The 20,004-nt window shown below is 34.4% G+C and overlaps 1 protein-coding gene across 3 annotated transcripts in view; it reads right to left on the minus strand.

Annotated features, from left to right (window-relative positions):
• The window catches only part of oxsr1b (oxidative stress responsive kinase 1b), an 89,580-nt gene that overhangs the window by 14,651 nt on the left and 54,925 nt on the right, over positions 1-20,004 (minus strand). For all 3 annotated transcript variants that reach the window (XR_012399093.1, XR_012399094.1, NM_201175.3), the window contains exons 4-11: positions 17,158-17,299; positions 9,423-9,478; positions 8,247-8,356; positions 4,811-4,912; positions 4,567-4,700; positions 3,788-3,836; positions 2,329-2,394; positions 1,493-1,615 (exon numbers count right to left, since the gene is read on the minus strand). Coding sequence is in view for 1 of the 3 variants with exons in the window: in NM_201175.3 (NP_957469.2) it covers positions 1,493-1,615; positions 2,329-2,394; positions 3,788-3,836; positions 4,567-4,700; positions 4,811-4,912; positions 8,247-8,356; positions 9,423-9,478; positions 17,158-17,299 (782 nt within the window). In the remaining 2 variants the exon portion in view is untranslated. The remainder of the gene's footprint in view (positions 1-1,492; positions 1,616-2,328; positions 2,395-3,787; positions 3,837-4,566; positions 4,701-4,810; positions 4,913-8,246; positions 8,357-9,422; positions 9,479-17,157; positions 17,300-20,004) is intronic.

Below are 20,004 nucleotides of genomic sequence, written 5' to 3' on the forward strand. Positions count from 1 at the left end.
ATAAAATAATTCAGTTATTAGAAATGAGTTATTAAAAGTATTATATTAAGAAATGTGTTGAAAAAATCTCTCCGTTAAACAGAAATTGGGGGGGGGGGGAATAAACAGGGGGGCTAATAATTCAGGGGGGCTTCAACTGTGTATGGAAAGTATTCATAGCGCTTCACTTTTTACACATTTTTTATGTTACAGCCTTATTTCAAAATAGATTATCTTTATTTATTTCCTCAAAACTCTACACACAATACCCCATAATGAAAATGTAAAAAAAAAACTATTTAAATTTACGTTAAAAAAAAATAAAAATAAATAAAAAATAATAAAAAATAAAAATCACATGTACATAAGTATTCACAGCCTTTGCTCAATACTTTGTTGATGCACCTTAGGCAGTAATTACAGCCTCAAGTCTTTTTGAATATGACGCCACAAGTTTGACACACATGTCTTTGTGAATTTTTGCCCATTCCTCTTTGCAGTACCTCTCAAGCTCTTTCAGGTTAGAAGGAAGTGACAGTGTTTAGCCATATTCAGATCTCTCCAGAGATGTTAAATAGGATTTGAGTCTGGGCTCTGATTAGTCGGTGAAGAGCGGTGCCTGGTTTTATCCAAACGTAATGCCTGGCATTCACTCCAAAGAGTTCATATTCCAATTCTGGATGATGGAGACCACTGTGCTCATTGTAAATTTCAGAGCAGCAGAAATTTTTCGGTAACCTTTCCTAGCCTTGCGGCTCGAGACAATCTTGTTTCGGAGGTCTACAGACAAATCCTTTGTCTTCATGCTTGGTTTGTGCTTTGACATGCACTGTCAACCCTGGGACCTTATATAGACAGGTGTATGCCTTTTTAAATCATGTCCAATTAACTGAATTTGCCACAGGTGAACTCCAATTAAGCTGCTGAAACATCTAAAGAATGATCAGTGAAAACAGAATGTATCTGAGCTCAATTTAGAGCTTCACAGCAAAGTCTGTAAATACTGATGTATGTTTATTTTGAATAAATTAGCAATAACATGTTGAGAAAATAAATATATTTAATCCATTTTGGAATAAGGCTGTAACATAACAAACACACACACACACACACACACACACAATATATATATATATATATATATATATATATATATATATATATATATATATATATATATATATATATATATATATATATGCAAACAGTATATGTATATAGTTCTGAAGGATTGTGTGAATCCAGAACACTGAAGACTGGAGTAATCATGCTGAAATTTCACAGAGATTAATACAATTTTAATCCAGATTTTATAAGAAAGCTGTTACTTTGAATTGTAAGGTTATTTAATAATTGTACAGTTTTTACTTTACTTTAGAATTTTTAAAATGTAGCCATGGAAAGCAGAATAGGCAGTTTTTATCTGTACTACTGATTGGCAGTGAAAGCATGAGTGTGTTTTGTGTGTGTGTGTGTGTGTGTGTGTGTGTGTGTGTGTGTGTGTGTGTGTTACCCGTAAGGCAGCGACAGCAGCTTTGCCCTCCTCACTCTCCTCATCGAGTTCATCATCACTCCATTCCCACTCTCCATCTTCTGTTTTATGGAGTCTCCCACTGGAGCCTGGAACTCGCCGTACCTACACACACACACGCACACACACGCACACAGCAACAAATAAAAAATATATATTCTAATTAATACATGGAATGCAATTTTAAACACATTTAGAATTTTTCATACTTTTTTAGAATATTTTTATTGAGCCTATCTGGTGACATAAACAGCATTTTCAGTTTACTGAGAATAAACATAAGTTGTATAAAATAATAATTTAAATATATTTTTTTACTGTGATTTTGAGTGGTAGTGCTGTACATATACAAATGGGATATATCACTAATTTAAATAAACATGAAAGGTTTAAATCTTTTATGCAATTCAAAACATATTTAAAAATGATTACAAAATAAAATATGTAATTTAACAAGTATTTGATTTAATACCTTAAATAGGTATGGTAATTTGTCCTTGATGTGAATTTAATTGGTAGTGCTGAAGATAGACAAATAAAAATGGGCTAAACTATTACAGAACATAAGCAGTTTATAATAATAAAATACATTTATTTGATTTTTTTATTATTATTTCTAGTGTGAGATCAATTTGTGGTGTCATACATAACCATAGCAACTAGATAAATAATTATCATTTAAGCTAATATAGTATGACCCTAAAAGACTGCACATTAACATTATTAACACATTACAAATGATTAACCACTACATACAAAACATCTCACATTAACAATTAAAAATTTAATTAATGCCCAATAAACAGTATTTTCCTTACCTTTCTGGCTCTCTCCGTAATTGTAGGTGCCCTGTGTAATAATTTCTCCTGCAGAAATTCATTATTCTGCCAAACAAAACAGAACGAAAAAATAAATATTAGTCTTAATTATGGTAATAACCACCAATTAAGTTTGACTCACAACATGGGCTGACATTCAAGTTCAGCCCCCTACTGGGCATGTGCAGAAACATCTGAGGTCTTAACTCCTGATTCAGAGAAATAGAGAGGGAAATTGCATTTGGCAGACAACAAGAGAGGATGCTGGGATACTTATCCATGCTTTTGTTTGGACACCAACATGATGGTCCAGTAATAAGAGGAATTCTGGACTCCACTCAACAATGATTCATGCAAATGTGGGAATGCAGATGCTTTGTACACACACAGCTTAGCTTTCATTAATGGGATAGTTCACCAAAAAAAAAATAAATAAATAAATAAAATGATTTATATATATATATATATATATATATATATATATATATATATATATATATATATATATATACACTTTTTTTCGGCTGACCACATAAGAAGATATTTTGAAGAACGTTGGGAACCAGCAGTCATAGACTTCCATAGTAAAAAGAAATATAATAGATGTTAATCACTTTCAGTTTCCAGCATTCTTCAAAATAACTTTAACAGAGGAAAGAAACTCAAAAAGAATTTTCATTTTTGGATGAACTATAACTTTAAAAACAATATACCTCAAAGTCGTTTCTAATCCTTATACCATTATTTTTTTTGTCAAATACTAATGTTAATAGACATCTGGAGGATCATTACACCCTTATCAGGTTTAACAAATAAAATGAAAATATAAAACACACCCTTTATAATATACTATATTTCACATTAGATTGTTTTCGAATATTTTTATCATCTCTGATGTGACCTTTGATAAAACTTTACAATATATAAAGATAATTATAATTATGATACTTGAAATAAATCATAATATGTAAACATAAAGATATTACATAAAATGTTAGATCGATTTTTAAATCGATTTTTAAAAAGCGTTGCTATTCTTTCTTTAATCAACTCTGAGCTTAGTTTTAAACAGCAGATGGCGCTATATGCTTTACAAACAGCAGTACTCTGCTTACAGCAATTAAAAAGTTTAAGCGAAATACAAGAATGTTCATAGAAATCGGTGTTTACACAACGGTTAAAAACTAGCCTAGAGAGCCATCTGCTGCTAAAAATTCAGAATCGATTTAAGAGAGAATAATGAAACATTTTGAAAATCTTGGAATCGATGCAGGATTGATTATTCAAATCAATTGAGAAACAGAAGCAATTGTTAATAAAAAAAAAAAACAAACAATGCTACAGAGAAGTTATAGTGGTAAGAGAAAAACAGCAGAGAGAGTAAATGTACAAACAACACTTGCATTAATAATATCAAACAATAAAGAGGCAAAAAACATTCTTTAGTAAGGACTCTTACCTTGGCTTTCTGGAAGAATTTATGTTTTAAGAGCTCTGATGATGTCGGCCTAAAAAGCAAACATTATACATTTGTTGTAATTCAAAGAAGTGTAAAAAAAAATCTAAATGTCACCATAAAGTCATTTAAAAATATCTTTGGTTTTTGCAATTAAAATATTTAGCATGAATAACAGATGGATGCATAAACATAGTCATCTAGTTTTACTCATTAAAATACTCACACATTTACATATCTAAAGCGATCAAAAGTGAAAGAAAACGTATGCATGATCATTTCCGAGTTATTCTATTTATTAAAAGTGCTGCAAAAGTGGTCTGGTAAAAATACATATATTTCTTGAGGAGCAAATCAGCATGTTAAAAATCTGAAAAATCATATGACAAATAACTGGTGAAAATTCAGCTTTGCCAACACAGAAAAAATATGAAATGTCAAAATATATAATAAATTTATATATGCTTCATATAGCTTAAAACGTGTAAAAATAGAATCTGTTCAGTGGTATTTGATTGATTGTCTGTCTGTCTGTCTGTCTGTCTGTCTGTCTCTTTGTTGCCTTGATTATTTCTACTGTCCTACTTTGTAAAATTACAGCGTATGCCAAGTGTTTAAATGTGAATTTAAATCACATTTTATTACCTAAATGTTTTTATTATATTTCTAATCAAGCATATTTAATAAAAAACAAAGCATACAGACCCCAAATATACAGCAACGCCTGTATATTATTATTACATGATGACCCAACAACAACAACATGCAGCTTTGCTAAGCACCTTTTCTCCGGCTCTTTCTGCAAACACTGCGAGATCATCTTCCTCAAAGACTTTCCATATTTCTTCACCATCTCTTTGTCTGTGATGCCAGTCTCGAGGCAAGGCGGATCATTCTGGAGAGTCAACATCAACACCTGCAAACGCACATAAACATCTGTGAAGCATGCTAGAAAAACAGCATGTTTCCATCAGTGTGTAAACAGCTGTAGGATTGCTTCTGGAGCTGTATTTTTTTTCCGCTCACCTTCATCGGAGGGTATTTGTGGTACGGAGCTGCGCCTGTGGCCAGTTCAATGGCTGTGATCCCAAAACTCCAGATGTCTGCTTTGAAGTCGTAACCTTTGACCTGCACATAAACACTCACATGTTCATTTGACACAAAAAGATGCATCCACATGCCAGCGGTTACTGGCAATTTAACACCACATTGGAGTCTTTAAAAGGACTAAACTGTCTGTGTAATTCAGTCCACATCCGCTTGTTATGAAAAACTGTTTTCTGGTCCCAGCCTTTACTCAATTAAAGGTGCAGTAGGAGAACTTGGGAAATGCTAATGTTAGCCTGATAGCACAGAAAGTGTACCGCCTTGCAAATCAGCATCCAATGCTATGCCTTTTAAACACGGCCGCGCACTAGACAACATCACTACAATAAAAGACAACATCACTACAATATATAGTACAGTTAGTAATTACTGGCAAATTACTTGGCAAACTTTAAAAAGAGAAGGTAGGTTGTTGATGTTTGACTCATTCTCTGCACGTAAAAAAATATTTAGGCCTAACTATTTATTCATCTACAAAAGAGTCGACTCATAGTGGACTGTAACGAGTCTTTAGCCGTGACGGCATGACGTCGACACGGAACTCGAGCCCCGCCCATTTGTTGCACGCACAGACCCGGGAAAATTAAAACCCCCGGCCCCGCCCACAAACATGGTAGAAAGAAAAAGAGGAAGACAAACACTGTAGCACAGGGGTCACCAACCCTGTTCCTGGAGAGCTACCTTCCTGCAGAATTCAGTCCCAAACCTGATCAAACACACCTGAACCAATTAATAGTACCTAAAGCAGCACTTGATAATTACAAACAGGTGTGTTTGGTCAGGGTTGCAACTGAATTGTGCAGGATGGTAGCTCTCCAGGAACAGGGTTGGTGACCCCTGCTGTAGCAGATCCAGGTTAAATCAAGTCACATAGACGCTGTGCTCTGAAGTGTAAGAGGAAAGTTAGTGTTATTTTCCCTACCCAAAGATGAGGCTATGAAGAGTCAGTGGTTGAAGTTTATTTTTGCAAAAATACCTTAGCATTATGGCCTCAGCCTTGTGCTCTTTTCCTATAATTTTTCTAATGAGGGCTTCAGCAATCTACATGCTTACACTGGGGAATTTATTGGCCGTTTGTTAAAGGATCAGAAAAGACGATTGCTGTATAGGACTTTGTCAGAGCTTGACAGGAACTTTACAGTACACAGTTTATGGAGCAGTTCTTTCTTCCATTTCACAAGTGTAAGTAACTTAAGTGAGTTCAAAATGGTTGCCTCTTTGTTTTCTCTAGCTTGCAAATTATGTATTTAATTACTGTGTTTTGTTACTTGTAATTGCTTGTACTGTATCTGGTTAACCATTTATATTCTTATATCGCGTCTAAAGCCACGTTGAAAACGCGTGTCGCTTTGTTTACGGATATAAATGCGTTTGTAAACACTCAATCCACTGCTGTTTGTAGTTGCTATGGCCACCGTCAGCTGTTCCTACATACGTGTGGTCAAGTTTTAAAATAGTTCAGCTTTTGCCACTGTGTGGATTAATACTAAATGTGTATTACTGCTTTTCCTTATATTTAAGAATAGAGCAATATGCTGGTGTTTAAATCGCACACTCTCTCTGCAATCTGACTACTTTATAATTGTTGATAAGCTGAGGTGGACATTTCTCTCTCGCTGAACGCAGTTGACAAATCACAACAGACGTTGAGATGTTGGGATAATTGGGTAAAAATAAATGCATAACACAATGAAAGTGTTTTTTGACCTTGTATACATATCAGACTGTGGTTGAAGACCCCCAAAACCAAAATATGACCCTTTTTAATGCATAATAGCTCTTTAAAAAAACAAAAGAAATAAGAACAAGATGTATTTAGTAAATCAATTGTGCCTTAAATGCTTAAGTAAACCAATTGAGTAAAGTTATGACTAAATAAACCAATTTCATAGAATTTAACTAATTGGATCAGGTTTTTTGCTACAGCTAGATATTTTTATACCATATTCATATCTTTAACCGGTTAAATCTAATAGTATTAGATTTTAGCAGATTTAGAATGATTCTAGGAAATCTGACAACATAAATAAAATAAAAAAAAATGACAAATTAAATAAAATCAAAAGTTTACAAACAGTTACTGAAAAACTTCATCATGATTCTTTTTTTTTTTTTGAGTATCTGAACAACATCTGTGAATGCAGTGATGTAATCTTTCTATGCGACAGGGTGTGCAGAAGTAGGCAATATTTTGACAGGCAGGAAGGCCATCATAATGTTCTGATTTTTCTTGGTCCTACACTTTCAACAGAATAATAAAATACACATAAATACACTTGTAAAACTTAATCTAAAAACTGATATAAGAATGGGAAGACCAGGTTGCCAAAAATGTTTTCTGAAGATAATCATTACACCATGAAATTGAGAAAACCCTCTCAATATCTTTAGTCATATTACCCATTACTGTGGATCTTTTACAAAATCATAGTGCCACTACAGTCTATAGAGCTGCTGCATCCTAGACACTCAATATTTGAATGATTTCTAAAAGTTTAATTATGGTCTGATAATCGGAGATTATGCATAGATATAAATGTTAGGATCATGATTAATTAATAGGATTAAATCAAATGACTCGCATTTATTAAAATCAGTTGTTGTTGTTGGCTTTTGGCATTTCAAAAGTATTTTGGACCAGAATCAATGATGTGATTTCAGAGTTAATAAAATGTTTTTCTTTCACATATAATTTTTTTTGTAATATAATCGATTAGGATTGCACAATACATTGTTTTAGCACCAATATTGCAATAAGCGTATCCACAATAGCTACATTGCGAAGATAAGCAATGTTGAGTCTAGATTATAGTTAGGTAGGAGCTAAAGAATTGTATTTAATCACTGAATTTATATGAAATTTATATGATTTATAAAAAAAAAATTTACTTTTGTCTTGTTTCTAGTCAAAATGTCTACATTTCATTGCGAAAACAAGATTATTTCACCAACCCCACTGGCAAATCATTTAGCTTGTTTTAAAGAAAAAACTTCTACAATTTTTACTTGCTATAAGAATTTTAGTATTATTTGGACTACAAACTAGATAATAAAAAAGTAATAAAATATTTTTTTTCATTGTGATTAGTCAATTTCTGTACCTGAATACTGTTAGTCTCCCCAGAAAACCTCAAATAGAGTTATTCAAACCATCTTATGAAACTGTATCCATGTTGCAAAAAAAATATATCACGATATCAGATTTTTCCAATATCGTGCAACCCTACAAACGATCTTCCATGACCTTTGGGTTCTGCTGTATCTTCTTCACTCTACAATCAGATGCGTTTTGTTTATTTGTGTGGCTTTAAGTGAGCACTTTAATGTGTAAGTGAAGAAAAAAGAAGGTGTTTACCTGCTCCATCACCTCTGGAGCCATCCAACATGGCGTCCCCACAAACGTCTTGCGCACTTTATTTCGAGTCATGTCACCACCGGTGGCTAAGAAGGCACTTACACCGAAATCTACAGATATGAAAAAAGAAACAGTAAAAAAAAAATGCTAATCAACATGTAACAAATAGACAAATACAGTAAATGTATAAATAATAATGACACACGGCACTTCAAATAAATTATATAAAAAGACATTCTAGAAGTAATACTTTAAACAATAAATTAAAAAAATGGATACAAATAAAACAAATCAAATAGAATGGGAATATTTCACAAGAATTATGATTCAATATTCATATTTTTTATTTTAAAAACTATTGAAATTTATGTGCATTTTACAAAAATATTACATGAAGTTAGTTACAGCCAATTTCTTGTTACCAGCAATGCGTACAAGTAATGTAGTAATTAATTCGATGTTAGTACATCATGCAGGGGTGTGTACACAATTGTTACCAAGCAGTAAATCTTTATTTAAACATAGGTTAGGTTTAAGTTATACACAAGTATTTAATGGGAATTATAACCTAATTCAATATTATGCTAAATCAAATGAAATAAGTTCACACTACCAATAGACCCTTTGCAAAAACCCCTAAGACCTTTGTTTATCTTCGGGACACAAATCAACATATTTTAAGGGAAATCTGAGAACTCCCTCATCCTCCATAAACAGCATCATTCAAAGTCCAGAAATGTACCAAAAAACTGATCAGATGCCTCCAGTGTTTTAATCTAAATATTCCCAAGCTATGAGAAACTTTTTGTTTGTGCATAAAACAAAAACAGAGGAAGTTGGAGAAGAAACTTTGATATTTTAGTTGTTATACAAGTGATTATTGCTTTATGATTGCACAAAATAATTATTCTAGCTTGATAATCATTTGATTGAACCACTGAAGGCATTTGGTCTGTTTTATGGATGTTGTTTTGGGGTTATTCTGGACTTTGATCGAGTCGTGACCATTGTTGTTTATGGAGAATGAGGATGCTTTCAAATTTCACCTAAAATACATGAATTTGTGTTCTGATGATAAATGAATATCTCAGGGGGTTGAAACAGCAAAGGTTTTGTAATTAATTATTGAATTTTCATTTTTTTTTGATGAACTAGGCATTTAAACAAAGCTAGTACCTGCGATTTGCACTGATCCATCTTCTCCCAGCAGGATGTTTCCAGCTTTAAGATCCCTGCAGGAAAACACAGCGAGTCGGTCTTTAAACACACAAACAACTATGCATGAACACAGATGTGGATCTCTATTCAATCATTCTCTTTTTGGCTTAGTCTCTTTTAAAGTAAAACATTACAATCCAATATATATATATATATATATATATATATATATATATATATATATATATATATATATATATATATATATATATATATATATATATATATATATATATAGTGGGAACCACTTATATCAATACCAAACAAACACAGTTTTATTTATTTAAAGTATTATAAAAGCAGTAAAATAAAGAGCTAATGGAGAAGGCTTTACCAGAATTAACTGTTTTTGTTTTAGTTTAGTTTTTTGATACTTATTTTGGGATGTTTTCCTCTTTTATAGACATCCAGATTCACTGATATTTAAAAAATATTTCAACTTAGAATCTTATACAACAAGTTTAAACAGGATTACCCTCAGTTAAAGTAACAAACATATATTTTTGGAATGACTTAATGATCATAATTTTAGTGTTATGCTTCTTGTATGGAAAAGTAATTTCTGAAAAAAATATACAATTGAAGTCAGAATTATTAAACCCCCTGAACTATAGGGTGGTTATATAATTCTGATTTCAACTGTGTATATAGTCAATAAAAGAGAAAAAATTATTTAACCCATTAAATAATTCTCTATATTACAATATTATTAATACAAAAAAGCAAATCTGTTGTAATATGTCATATAATATTAAATAATGTGAAATAATTTGCAAGATACTGTATTCATTACTAGTATAATAATACATTATATTTTATTGCCTATAAAAACATATCCAAGCTATTAAGAATAACTCGCATGAATAAGTAATTCAACTAAAACTTAAATTATCACTTGAATTAATGATTAAATTAAAAAAATAATACAGAACTGCAAACCCTATGTGATGACCCTGGTTTGTGTATTTCGTTTCTCATTGCATGCTATTTTACTGTCCATCTGGGGGCAGCAGAGGTATGAATAAAACTGAAGCCCATGGGCAGCAAGTCAGTGAACCACTGAACAAGACTATGTTTTGATGATCATAACACTCACATTTTATAGCCATGATGATGTCCAATTATGCACTTCAGGGGTGCAAAACCATAATTGCAAGCTTTCTGCATATTAGCCCCCACAGAGAGACACACAAGCGCACAAACAAATGCACACACATGAACAAACAAACACACACAAAGAAATTCAGATACACAAACCGACCAACATATTCAACTAGGCCTCAGTTGTTCGTTCCTGCTGGGCAAATCTAAACACACTAACACATGTTCACTCATGTGCATTTGGAGGGGTTCCTGAAGTCTAACAGATGTGTGGATACGATTAGAGTGGTTGTAACACTATTGCTCTCGTTGAGCTGTCTGATAAACCCTTGCATATTTCGATGACAGGCCACTAAGAGGAGAGAACTCATCTGATTTCAAAAACAAGATATAAAAACATATTCAAAATGAACAAAACGCAGAGGACCCAGCTGTTTATTTCTGCTGGGCAAACATGAGTAAGACTGTGCAGGGTTCAACACTAAGGATTTTTTTATACGGGTACGATCGGGCCATTGGTTGAGATTTTTACTTGCCCTGCCAAAATTTTCACTGGCCCCACCAAAAAACTAAAAAGTTAATAGCTATTTCTTAGCCACATATTTTAAATAGTGGCAAAATGATGCCAGTAAATCTAGAATTTAAACATTTCAAATATGTTAATTAATGTATAATGAGCAAAATTCAAGATTTTATGCAAATGAAAGAGCAGTATGAAAAATGTGCTGTTATTTTAATGCAATTTTAAATAATTTTTATAAAAATGGCTTGCCAAAATGACACCCCTTTTTGTTTACTTTTTTTCAGTTTCTTAATTTTGTACCCATGTAATTGTCTGCTATTAAGACTTTAGAAACAGACGTTCTCTTTTAGCCTCATTGTTTAATTTTGCCGCCATGTTGCCATCTTTTCGCTGTACTGGTTGTTACCAGGTTGCAAAAAAAAAAAAAAAAAACGTGCTCATCCTGTCTACTGTCCCGAGTGTCTTTCACGCTGGCCCAGGGCCACCGGGCAGTCCTTATTGTTGAACCCTGTCTGTGTGTGGTAAAAAGGGCTAATAATTTTGACTTCACTTGTAGACACAGCTTATTACTGCATTTTGTTTCCTGTGGCAATACTATATTGATACACAAACAACCATTAATATATCATCAACTTTTATTACACAATATAGTTGAATTTAATATATCACCAACTTTTATTACACAATTTAGTTGAATATTAAAATCATAATTTAACAACTTAGTGCATGCTGAGGGTCACTAAGCTCATTAGAAAAAAACTCAACACCACCATCTAGTGGACTGTAAATACATTTAAGATTGCAGTACTGTGGAAAGGCGCACACAATCATAAGAGAGTAGAGCTGTGCATCGATAGATTACTCTTCAATGTTTGGACTCTTAGCAGTGAATATTAAAACACATTAAACTGAACTGGACTAATCTAATATGAACTGAACTTAAACTCTGAAAAAACTAAACTACACTGTTTCAATTCACTATAATCTTCTTTGTGAAGCTGCTTTGACACAATTTACATTGTAAAAGCTATACAAAAAAAAGATTAATTGAATTGAATAATGCTTGACAATCCCATTGTGCAATGTGTCATTAAAAAAGAAGTGAGATAAAAAGAAATAAAGAGAGCCTTTTACTTTAGTTAGAGCAGATGTTGCCAAAGTTTTCATTTGGGGGCATAATTTAAGTTGGAAAAAGGTAATAAATTTCACTGTATGATAGAATATAATATATGATATTATAATCATATGTGTGTCATGATAAAATATTGTACTGCAAGAACTGGTGATTCCCACCTTTATTATGGTGACCTACTTTCTAACGATCACGAAGTTCATACTACAATGTAGTACGTACCCAGATGCATGATTTTGGATGCACCCATTTTCAATGTTTACAAGTCCTTGTGCAATAAGGAGTCCGTTCACAGTCCAATAACAGTCCATTCACATGCCTGGAGGCAATTAGACACTGTGACATGAAGTCACTTGTCAAAGAGGAGTGATGGAGCAAATCCTTCATCAACCTCACTGGCCTGTGAAGTTCAGCAGACGAGCGTAAAAATCAACACCATTTAGTCTCTCCCTCACAGTTCCCCATTAGGTCTTTCACCTTCCCCAGTTTAAACCATTCTGTCTCCACTGTGACTGTCTTGTTTCTTTGTTCTGAAAGCTGTAACAGTGTTGTTTGCTTTGGGCTAGAAATTCTACAAGTCTACAAAATATTAAATAAAAAAGCCTCAAAACTAGAAGATATTCAAAATAAATCATGCAAATCAGCAACAGGAGGTGTTCCAGCAAAAATTGCTGCAAGAACAGAAAGGTATGAACTATTCTAAAGCTTTTGGAGAAGGAAGAATGTGCGGCACCAGACCAAGGTTTGAAAATTCTAGCCAAACTCTTCTACAGTATACTGAAACTAGGAAGATGCTGCTCGCTGCAGAGCCACTTGAGCTCCAATGAAGGGGAGCTTGAGCTTGAGCTCCTCCTTCTATACGCTGTTTTAATGCATGCACATACCCCGCCCCTAACCCCAACCCCCAGTGACATCACTTGTATAAGAAGTGCAGCAAGGAGGAGCTGGAGCTCAAGCTCCCCCTTGCTGGAGCTCACCTCTGCCCAAGTGGCTCTGCAGTGAGTACCACTTGAAATTAGGAGACAATTGGAAAATTTAAATATTTGCTAATAAATCATTCTTAAGCTTCAATACCCTTGGGTAAAAAAAATAATAATAAACTTTACTTACTTGAGTGATTATCAATAATGGACTATGCAGGTGTAGCAAGGTATGCAGCATATCCAAAATTATAAAAGCTTGACAGGGAAGTGGATTTGGCCATGCACTATTGCATGTCTAAATATCATCGACCTGCTACCACATTCCACAATACAAGTGGCCTCACATGGAAAAGACCACATGCTGGTCCTATTCTCAATGAAATGCTTACTATTTGATAAAGCTAAGGACATAATATTATAAGGCCATTATGCTGGAAATACTACAGAGAAGAGTGGATCCAACATCCAACCTGACCACTCTTGCATTGATAGATACAAGCAACAGTTGACAGACTCTTCAGCACTTGATGAAGATGCCAATAAGCCTTTTGGCGTGAAGATGACACTAAGCAAAGTAAAAAAAGCTCAGCTGTCAAACGCATCTAAATTAAATTTAAGATGATAACTGTCACTCAATATATACTGGCATGTTCACAGCAACAACTATCACAACCAGCCACATTTCAGAATGTTTTTCCTCAAAGATGTCTGTATGTGCACATTCACATGGGAAAGCGGCATCAATGCATACCCTTTACACCAAAGGAGGCATGAACTTTGTGTGATATGAAGCTCTAGGGAGTAAAATGCATGTTTTTATATTGCATAAATAAATGAACTCTGTGACTGGACTCGGTGGGTCTTTTCTAACACTGAGGTTCTCTTTGTTGTGAGTGCTAGTTCTTGGCTCCTAAAGAGCATGAAATCATCGCACCGGACTGGATCATAGGACGCCGATATGCTTTTGGTCTGACATTTGTTGGATTTCCGAGAACGATATAGGGTTATATGCTGATGCTGTTGAATTCTGGGAAGTTTTGGAATAGGTGACCCATGGACTATTATTATCATGCCTTTAATAATCTTGGGTTACTTGTCCTCTAGGCTTCCAGGTTTGCAAGCTAAAATATGAACAGTTGAGCCAGTGTCTGCTGAATAAAAATAGACAAATCCACCACCAACGGGCCTCTAGCTGCTGGCTCTCTTGACTGTCTTGACTAAAAAAAAATATTTTGAATAGATAAATAAGTTACAAATGGGCCTTTTTGTTTGATAATTGATAATTACAAATATAATCATTAATATTAAAAGCAGTTCTTACTCGAATGCAAAATTTGTGAAACTTCATAATGAACTATTTAGTTAATCATATTTATTATTGTTTGTTGTAAAGATTCAAAATAATGACAAAAAATGCTTTTTGTGCATCTCCTGACTTCCGTGTGCAGTCATTTTGCCATTATAGATGGTGTTTTCTGGGAAATTTTCTTACCCCTTGGTTTCACGTATGGTCCTTAGTTTCAAGGGTTATTTAGCCCTTCCCCTCAGGCCTACACCTTCAAGAATTGGGACACCCCCTACCCCTTCATGTGAACACGCAAAACGAGGGGTAGGGGTAAGGGGAAGGGCTAAGGGGAAGAATTGGGATCGGCCCACAGAATGTGTACGAGAATGCGTCTGGTGCACACAGAGAGGAAAAAGTGCTTTGTCAAGTTCACTTACTGTACTCAATTTTTGTATTTATTTATTTCTAATTCTTTAAGTAGTTTATAAAAAACATCGAATCATCTTACAGTTAAAAACTGATTAAAGGGTGAGCAGCTAACCTTCATCTAGCATGTTAATACAAGTGTATTCATAATTAAACTCCAAAAACTGTGTGTAAAAACTAAATGAGCATTTGTGTCAGAGATATAAAAAAAAAACACTTAAAAACTTCTACTGATTCAAAAATGACATCCCGTCACATCAGCGGCACAGCAGAGAGCTAAAACACAACGTCTCCTTCATTGAGATTCAGAGTCAAGCTTGCAAGTCATGGGTACTTAACCAGACTAAAAGCCTGTGAATTATTTACACAGTCTGCTTTAACAGGCCCAGGCGTGTAGAGTAAAAGAACAAGAGATACGAGAAGAAAGCAATTAAAATAAAAAGGGAGAAACAGATGGATGATTTAAATTAGCCATCAGTGAGTCATCAATGCAAAGACTGTATTGACATCTGAAGATTAACATCTTGGAAAAACCAGCATAGGAATCTTTAATGAGCTTGCTGAAAGATTGGGAATGAATCGGCCGTATTTGCTTGGCCACATCAATGGAGATTTGAGCATTTTAAAGATTGAAAGATAAAAGACTGAATAAAGGGTATAATAAACTGGCCTGCTCACTCAGTTTTTTCCATAGATTCCAAATGGCAAATCATAGTGATGGTGATTCTGAAGTTTAATGAATTCATTTCATCATTGGCTGTGTGACATTAGGCTGATTTAAACAAGTCTTGTTCACAGGCATTATAACCACCCTTTGAGTTGAAAATAAACATGTATTAAAAGCAGTTAGTTTAAAGATCTGCCAGTGATGAAACATGGATCAGTGAAACTTTCAGTGATGTATAACCCAGATGCTCACACACAACTGTTTTAAACAAAAAATAGACGCATCCAAAGAAATACTGAGCATGACTTGCATAAAGAGCAGATCCTTTTCGCAAATGCGCCCTATACTGACACTGAGGTGAAGAAACTGTTGAAAAAACTTTTGTTTTATGTGCACATAAACGTACCCTAATAGCTTAATAACTTTCCAATGGAACCACTAAAGGTATATGGTCTGTTTTTTCTGTACCCCTGAATGAGCTGGGACCATTGCTGTTTATGGAGGATGAAGTTGCTCTCAAGTTTCCACCAAAAATATGTTAGTTTGCGTTCAAAAATGACCCAAGGTCTCAGGGGGTTGGAACAATGAGGGTTAGTAATTATTAACAAATTTTCGCTTTTCATTTTGGGTAAACAAAGGGTTTTTTTAGGCCTTTGTTTTTTCACTCTCAAAAAGAGTGGTAGCAAAAGTGTAATCTCCCTTAGTCTGAGGCTAAGTAACTTCGCACATCATTGTTGTTGTTGTTGTTGTGGTTGTTAAATGAACTACCTTTAACAATTTCTCGAAATAATTCTTCTTAAAGTTAGGATAACCTACAACTCCTTAATTCCCTAAGGGAGGCTAATTTTTAATTTATTGGATCAATTTCAGACTATTGTCTATTTTAACTATTGTAATTAAAACTCACAACACAACACTAGCTGCATAGCATAAATGCTGACACCAATGATTGATAATGTAAGCAATGATTGGTCATGATTCTATGACTTTACGTATTTGCTACAAACAACTACAATGCACCACAAACACCAAGGACCGGTGCAGTTTTCACTTTCAGATTGCAATATATTTTCAAACATAAAATTCAACAGCATTCTGGAAGAGAAGTGAACTTTAGCATGTGTAGATTATCTGCTTAGATTAAATTGTCTTTTTTTTCGGTCAGTTTGCGATACCTGTACAAGCCTATTTTATCTCTAAAAATGCTAGAATTGCCATAATAGTAAATAACACAAATACTTGTCACAAACTTTTTAGGAACTTTTACAATTACTTCTTAGGAACTTGTAACAACTTTTTTCAGGAACTGCACTCTTCACGGGAACTTCTTGGAACCTAATCTTTAGAAATTACAACACTTTATCGATGAGAATACCTTTTCGTGATTTTTTTTTCATTTGAGAGAAGTTTATCTGACTGGTTCATAAAATTGACTGAATGATTGTTGATTGTCTCAGGTAATTTTGGTGGGTTTTAAAAAAATAAATTTATAAATATAAATTAATAAATTAAATTAATTAAAGTTAAAAATTATAAAACTGCACGTTGTTAACTCCTATTTGGAAAAAACTGAAAAGTCACATGAATTTTCTTGATGTTTCTTGAAGCATTTCAAAAATGTACAGAAGTGATTTACCTATGAATCTGTCCATTTTTGTGAAGGTACTCGAGACCCTGAAGCACTTCTTTCAGCACTGTAGCTATACTAGGCTCGTCCAGCACACCGGTCTTGTGTTCACCCTTTGAAATGATGTGCTTGATGACGTCCAACACCGAGCCTGCAAAACGAACAACAAACAGAGCTGTAAGAACACATTAGCATCGATTACACCTGCTATGAAAACACAACTGTCAGCATTGGTATAAAATCCAAGAAAATCTGTTGTTGTCAACAGACTTTACTTAAACACTGATGGTGTAAAAATAACATAATGCTGTCATCTTTCTTAAAAAAAATTTAACACCAAGTAAAAAAATCTCAAGTAAATGCCATTTTGCTATTTGCTATAATATAAAGTAAATGTTATTTTTAACCTCTCTGCAAAATAGTGGATGACACAATAAATTGAGCACACAATAAAGTGTTTTAGTACCTTGCTCAATAGTCTCATCTCAGTTGTGGTATTGAAGGTGAAAGATAGGTGAAAGATAACCCATAAACCTAAAAGTGTAACCCTAATCATGAGGCCATGACTGCTCTGTTGATGACATTTAAAATCTTGCCTTTAATTGCCATTCTTTGGCAGCACAAAAGTGCAGGGGGTAGCACAATCGCCTCACAGCAAGAAGGTCACTTGTTTGAGCCCTGGCTGGGTCAGTTGACATTTCTGTGTGGAGTTTGAATATTCTCCCTGTGTTCGTGTAGGTTTCCTCTGGGCGCTCCGCTTTCCCCCACAGTCCAAAAACATGTGGTATAGGTAAATTGGGTAAGCTAAAGTTGTCCGTAGTATATGTTTGTAAATAAGTGTCTATGGATGTTTCCCAGTGATGGGTTGCAGCTGGAAGGGCATTCGCTGCGTGAAACTTATGTTGGATAAGTTGGCGGTTCATTCCACTGTGGCGACCCTAGATTAAGGGGGATCTACATCTGTAGTTTGGTTCATTTGGTCCAGACCGAGGGCAACAAATAATACATTGTAGCATGTTCTGCCGTTTTTGGGTCTTTTTCACACCACACTGATTGCTTTGGTCCAAACCAGTTGAAAAGAACCAAAATGCAGTCATCTGACAAAATTCACATCACTTATTCGCCAGATGTTGTTTCACATATTTTCTAAACTGCTTTTCGATTGGTCAGAATTCACGTGTGGGAAAATGTCAATGGAATTCCAGCAAGTAAACAAACCGGCAGACACAAAACTTCACTTTTTAGAGCTACTACTGCGCTAGCTTATTGTTTCCCTGCTCATAGTATACTATACAGTTTGTATACACCACTTTAGACAAACTTTACATTTCGAGTATGAAGCACGGCTGCAGCTGGAAAGCAATGTTTTAATGCACTGCAAACTGCGAAGTTGCATTGTACGTCAATTTAGAAGGAGGCGTGAATTAATTTTGATAAACTGCGACATGGTCATCTTCTGGAAATATTACGTTACTAACGATCCTTCGGGTAATGTTTTTCCCTCTCTCTCACTCTATTAGCAAAGCGATGTCAACAAATATTACTCCTCCATATTCCATAATGCATTGGCCTATGGCAGCTGGATTAGTGTAAAAAGGCAAAGTACTTTTTGCGGTTGGGTCTGTTTTAGTTCGGATCTGCTCCAGGGTTCGTTTGAAAGGTTCGCTTTTTGGTCTTCTTTTGGTGCGCACTCGAGTAAGATTGCTACATTCACACCTGCCCAAACAAACCGTACCAAGAGGGAAAACAAACTCTAATGCGATTCAACCAAACTAAATAAGGTATGTGTCAAAGCACAGCTAATAAAGAGATAAAGCTGAAAATAAAATGAATGAATGAAAAAAATCATACTAAGAAACACAAATGCTTGTTTTGTGGGCCAACAAGCATCTTTCGCACTGGCATGACCTTTGAGCTTCTTCAGACGCTTAAAAATAAACTGCATAACGTCCAATAACTGGATCTGGCTGCTTCCCAAGAGTCCTTGCCATCCTTAAAAACAGCCTTTTAGTGTTGTTTACATATATACACAACTTAATTTGATTATGTGATGCCAAACAGACCAATATTGTTTTAACCCTAAGGGACACAGACATGGACACCAAAGCAAACGTTTTAAGAAAGCAACCTGTTAAGCCCTAATTTTCACATGACATTTAATTAAGGCACATATATGAGAGTTCATGAAGAGAATGTTCCATCAGTAACTTTATTAACCAGTTCGCCTTTTTCCCCTTCTTTTTGAGTTTGGAGAACGACCAGCACCTCCTGCAAAGAGTACAGACAGACATAAGCTCTTAAGGGAGTTTATGTGAACGGTGTAAAACTAAAAAGAGCGCTGGTCTGGCCTCCATGTGTCAGCGAACGCTCTGAGCGACCTGAATTCAGACATCACTAACACAAAGACGGTCTGTTCATGAAAGCACCCTAGAGTTGCATATTAAATTCCTGTCCATGTGAGAAGTTGGAGGCAAATACAATTTCATCCCATTAGCTTGAGCAATCAAAACTCTGAAATGAGATTCTGAGAAAAAGAATTCAGATTTTTGATCCAGTAAACTGATGGTCCAAGGCTTACTTCATTGATGCAGATTGGAAAATTATGAGCATGTTTGTTGTAAAGTGACAGTCCAGAAATAGATATTTTTGGAGAATGGAACATGAATAAAATGTTGAAATGAAAACTTTAATACATGACCAATTGAAAGCAAGCAAGATTTTTTCACCTGGTTTTATTAAAGACATAGGTCACCAAAACAATACGATTTCCTCACCATTTGCTCAACTATGAGTTTTTTTTCCCTGTTGAATATAAAACAAGATATTATAAAGAATTTTGGAACAAAAAAAAAAAAA

The sequence above is a fragment of the Danio rerio genome, chromosome 24 (assembly GCF_049306965.1).
Source record: "Danio rerio strain Tuebingen ecotype United States chromosome 24, GRCz12tu, whole genome shotgun sequence".
NCBI lineage: Eukaryota > Metazoa > Chordata > Actinopteri > Cypriniformes > Danionidae > Danio > Danio rerio.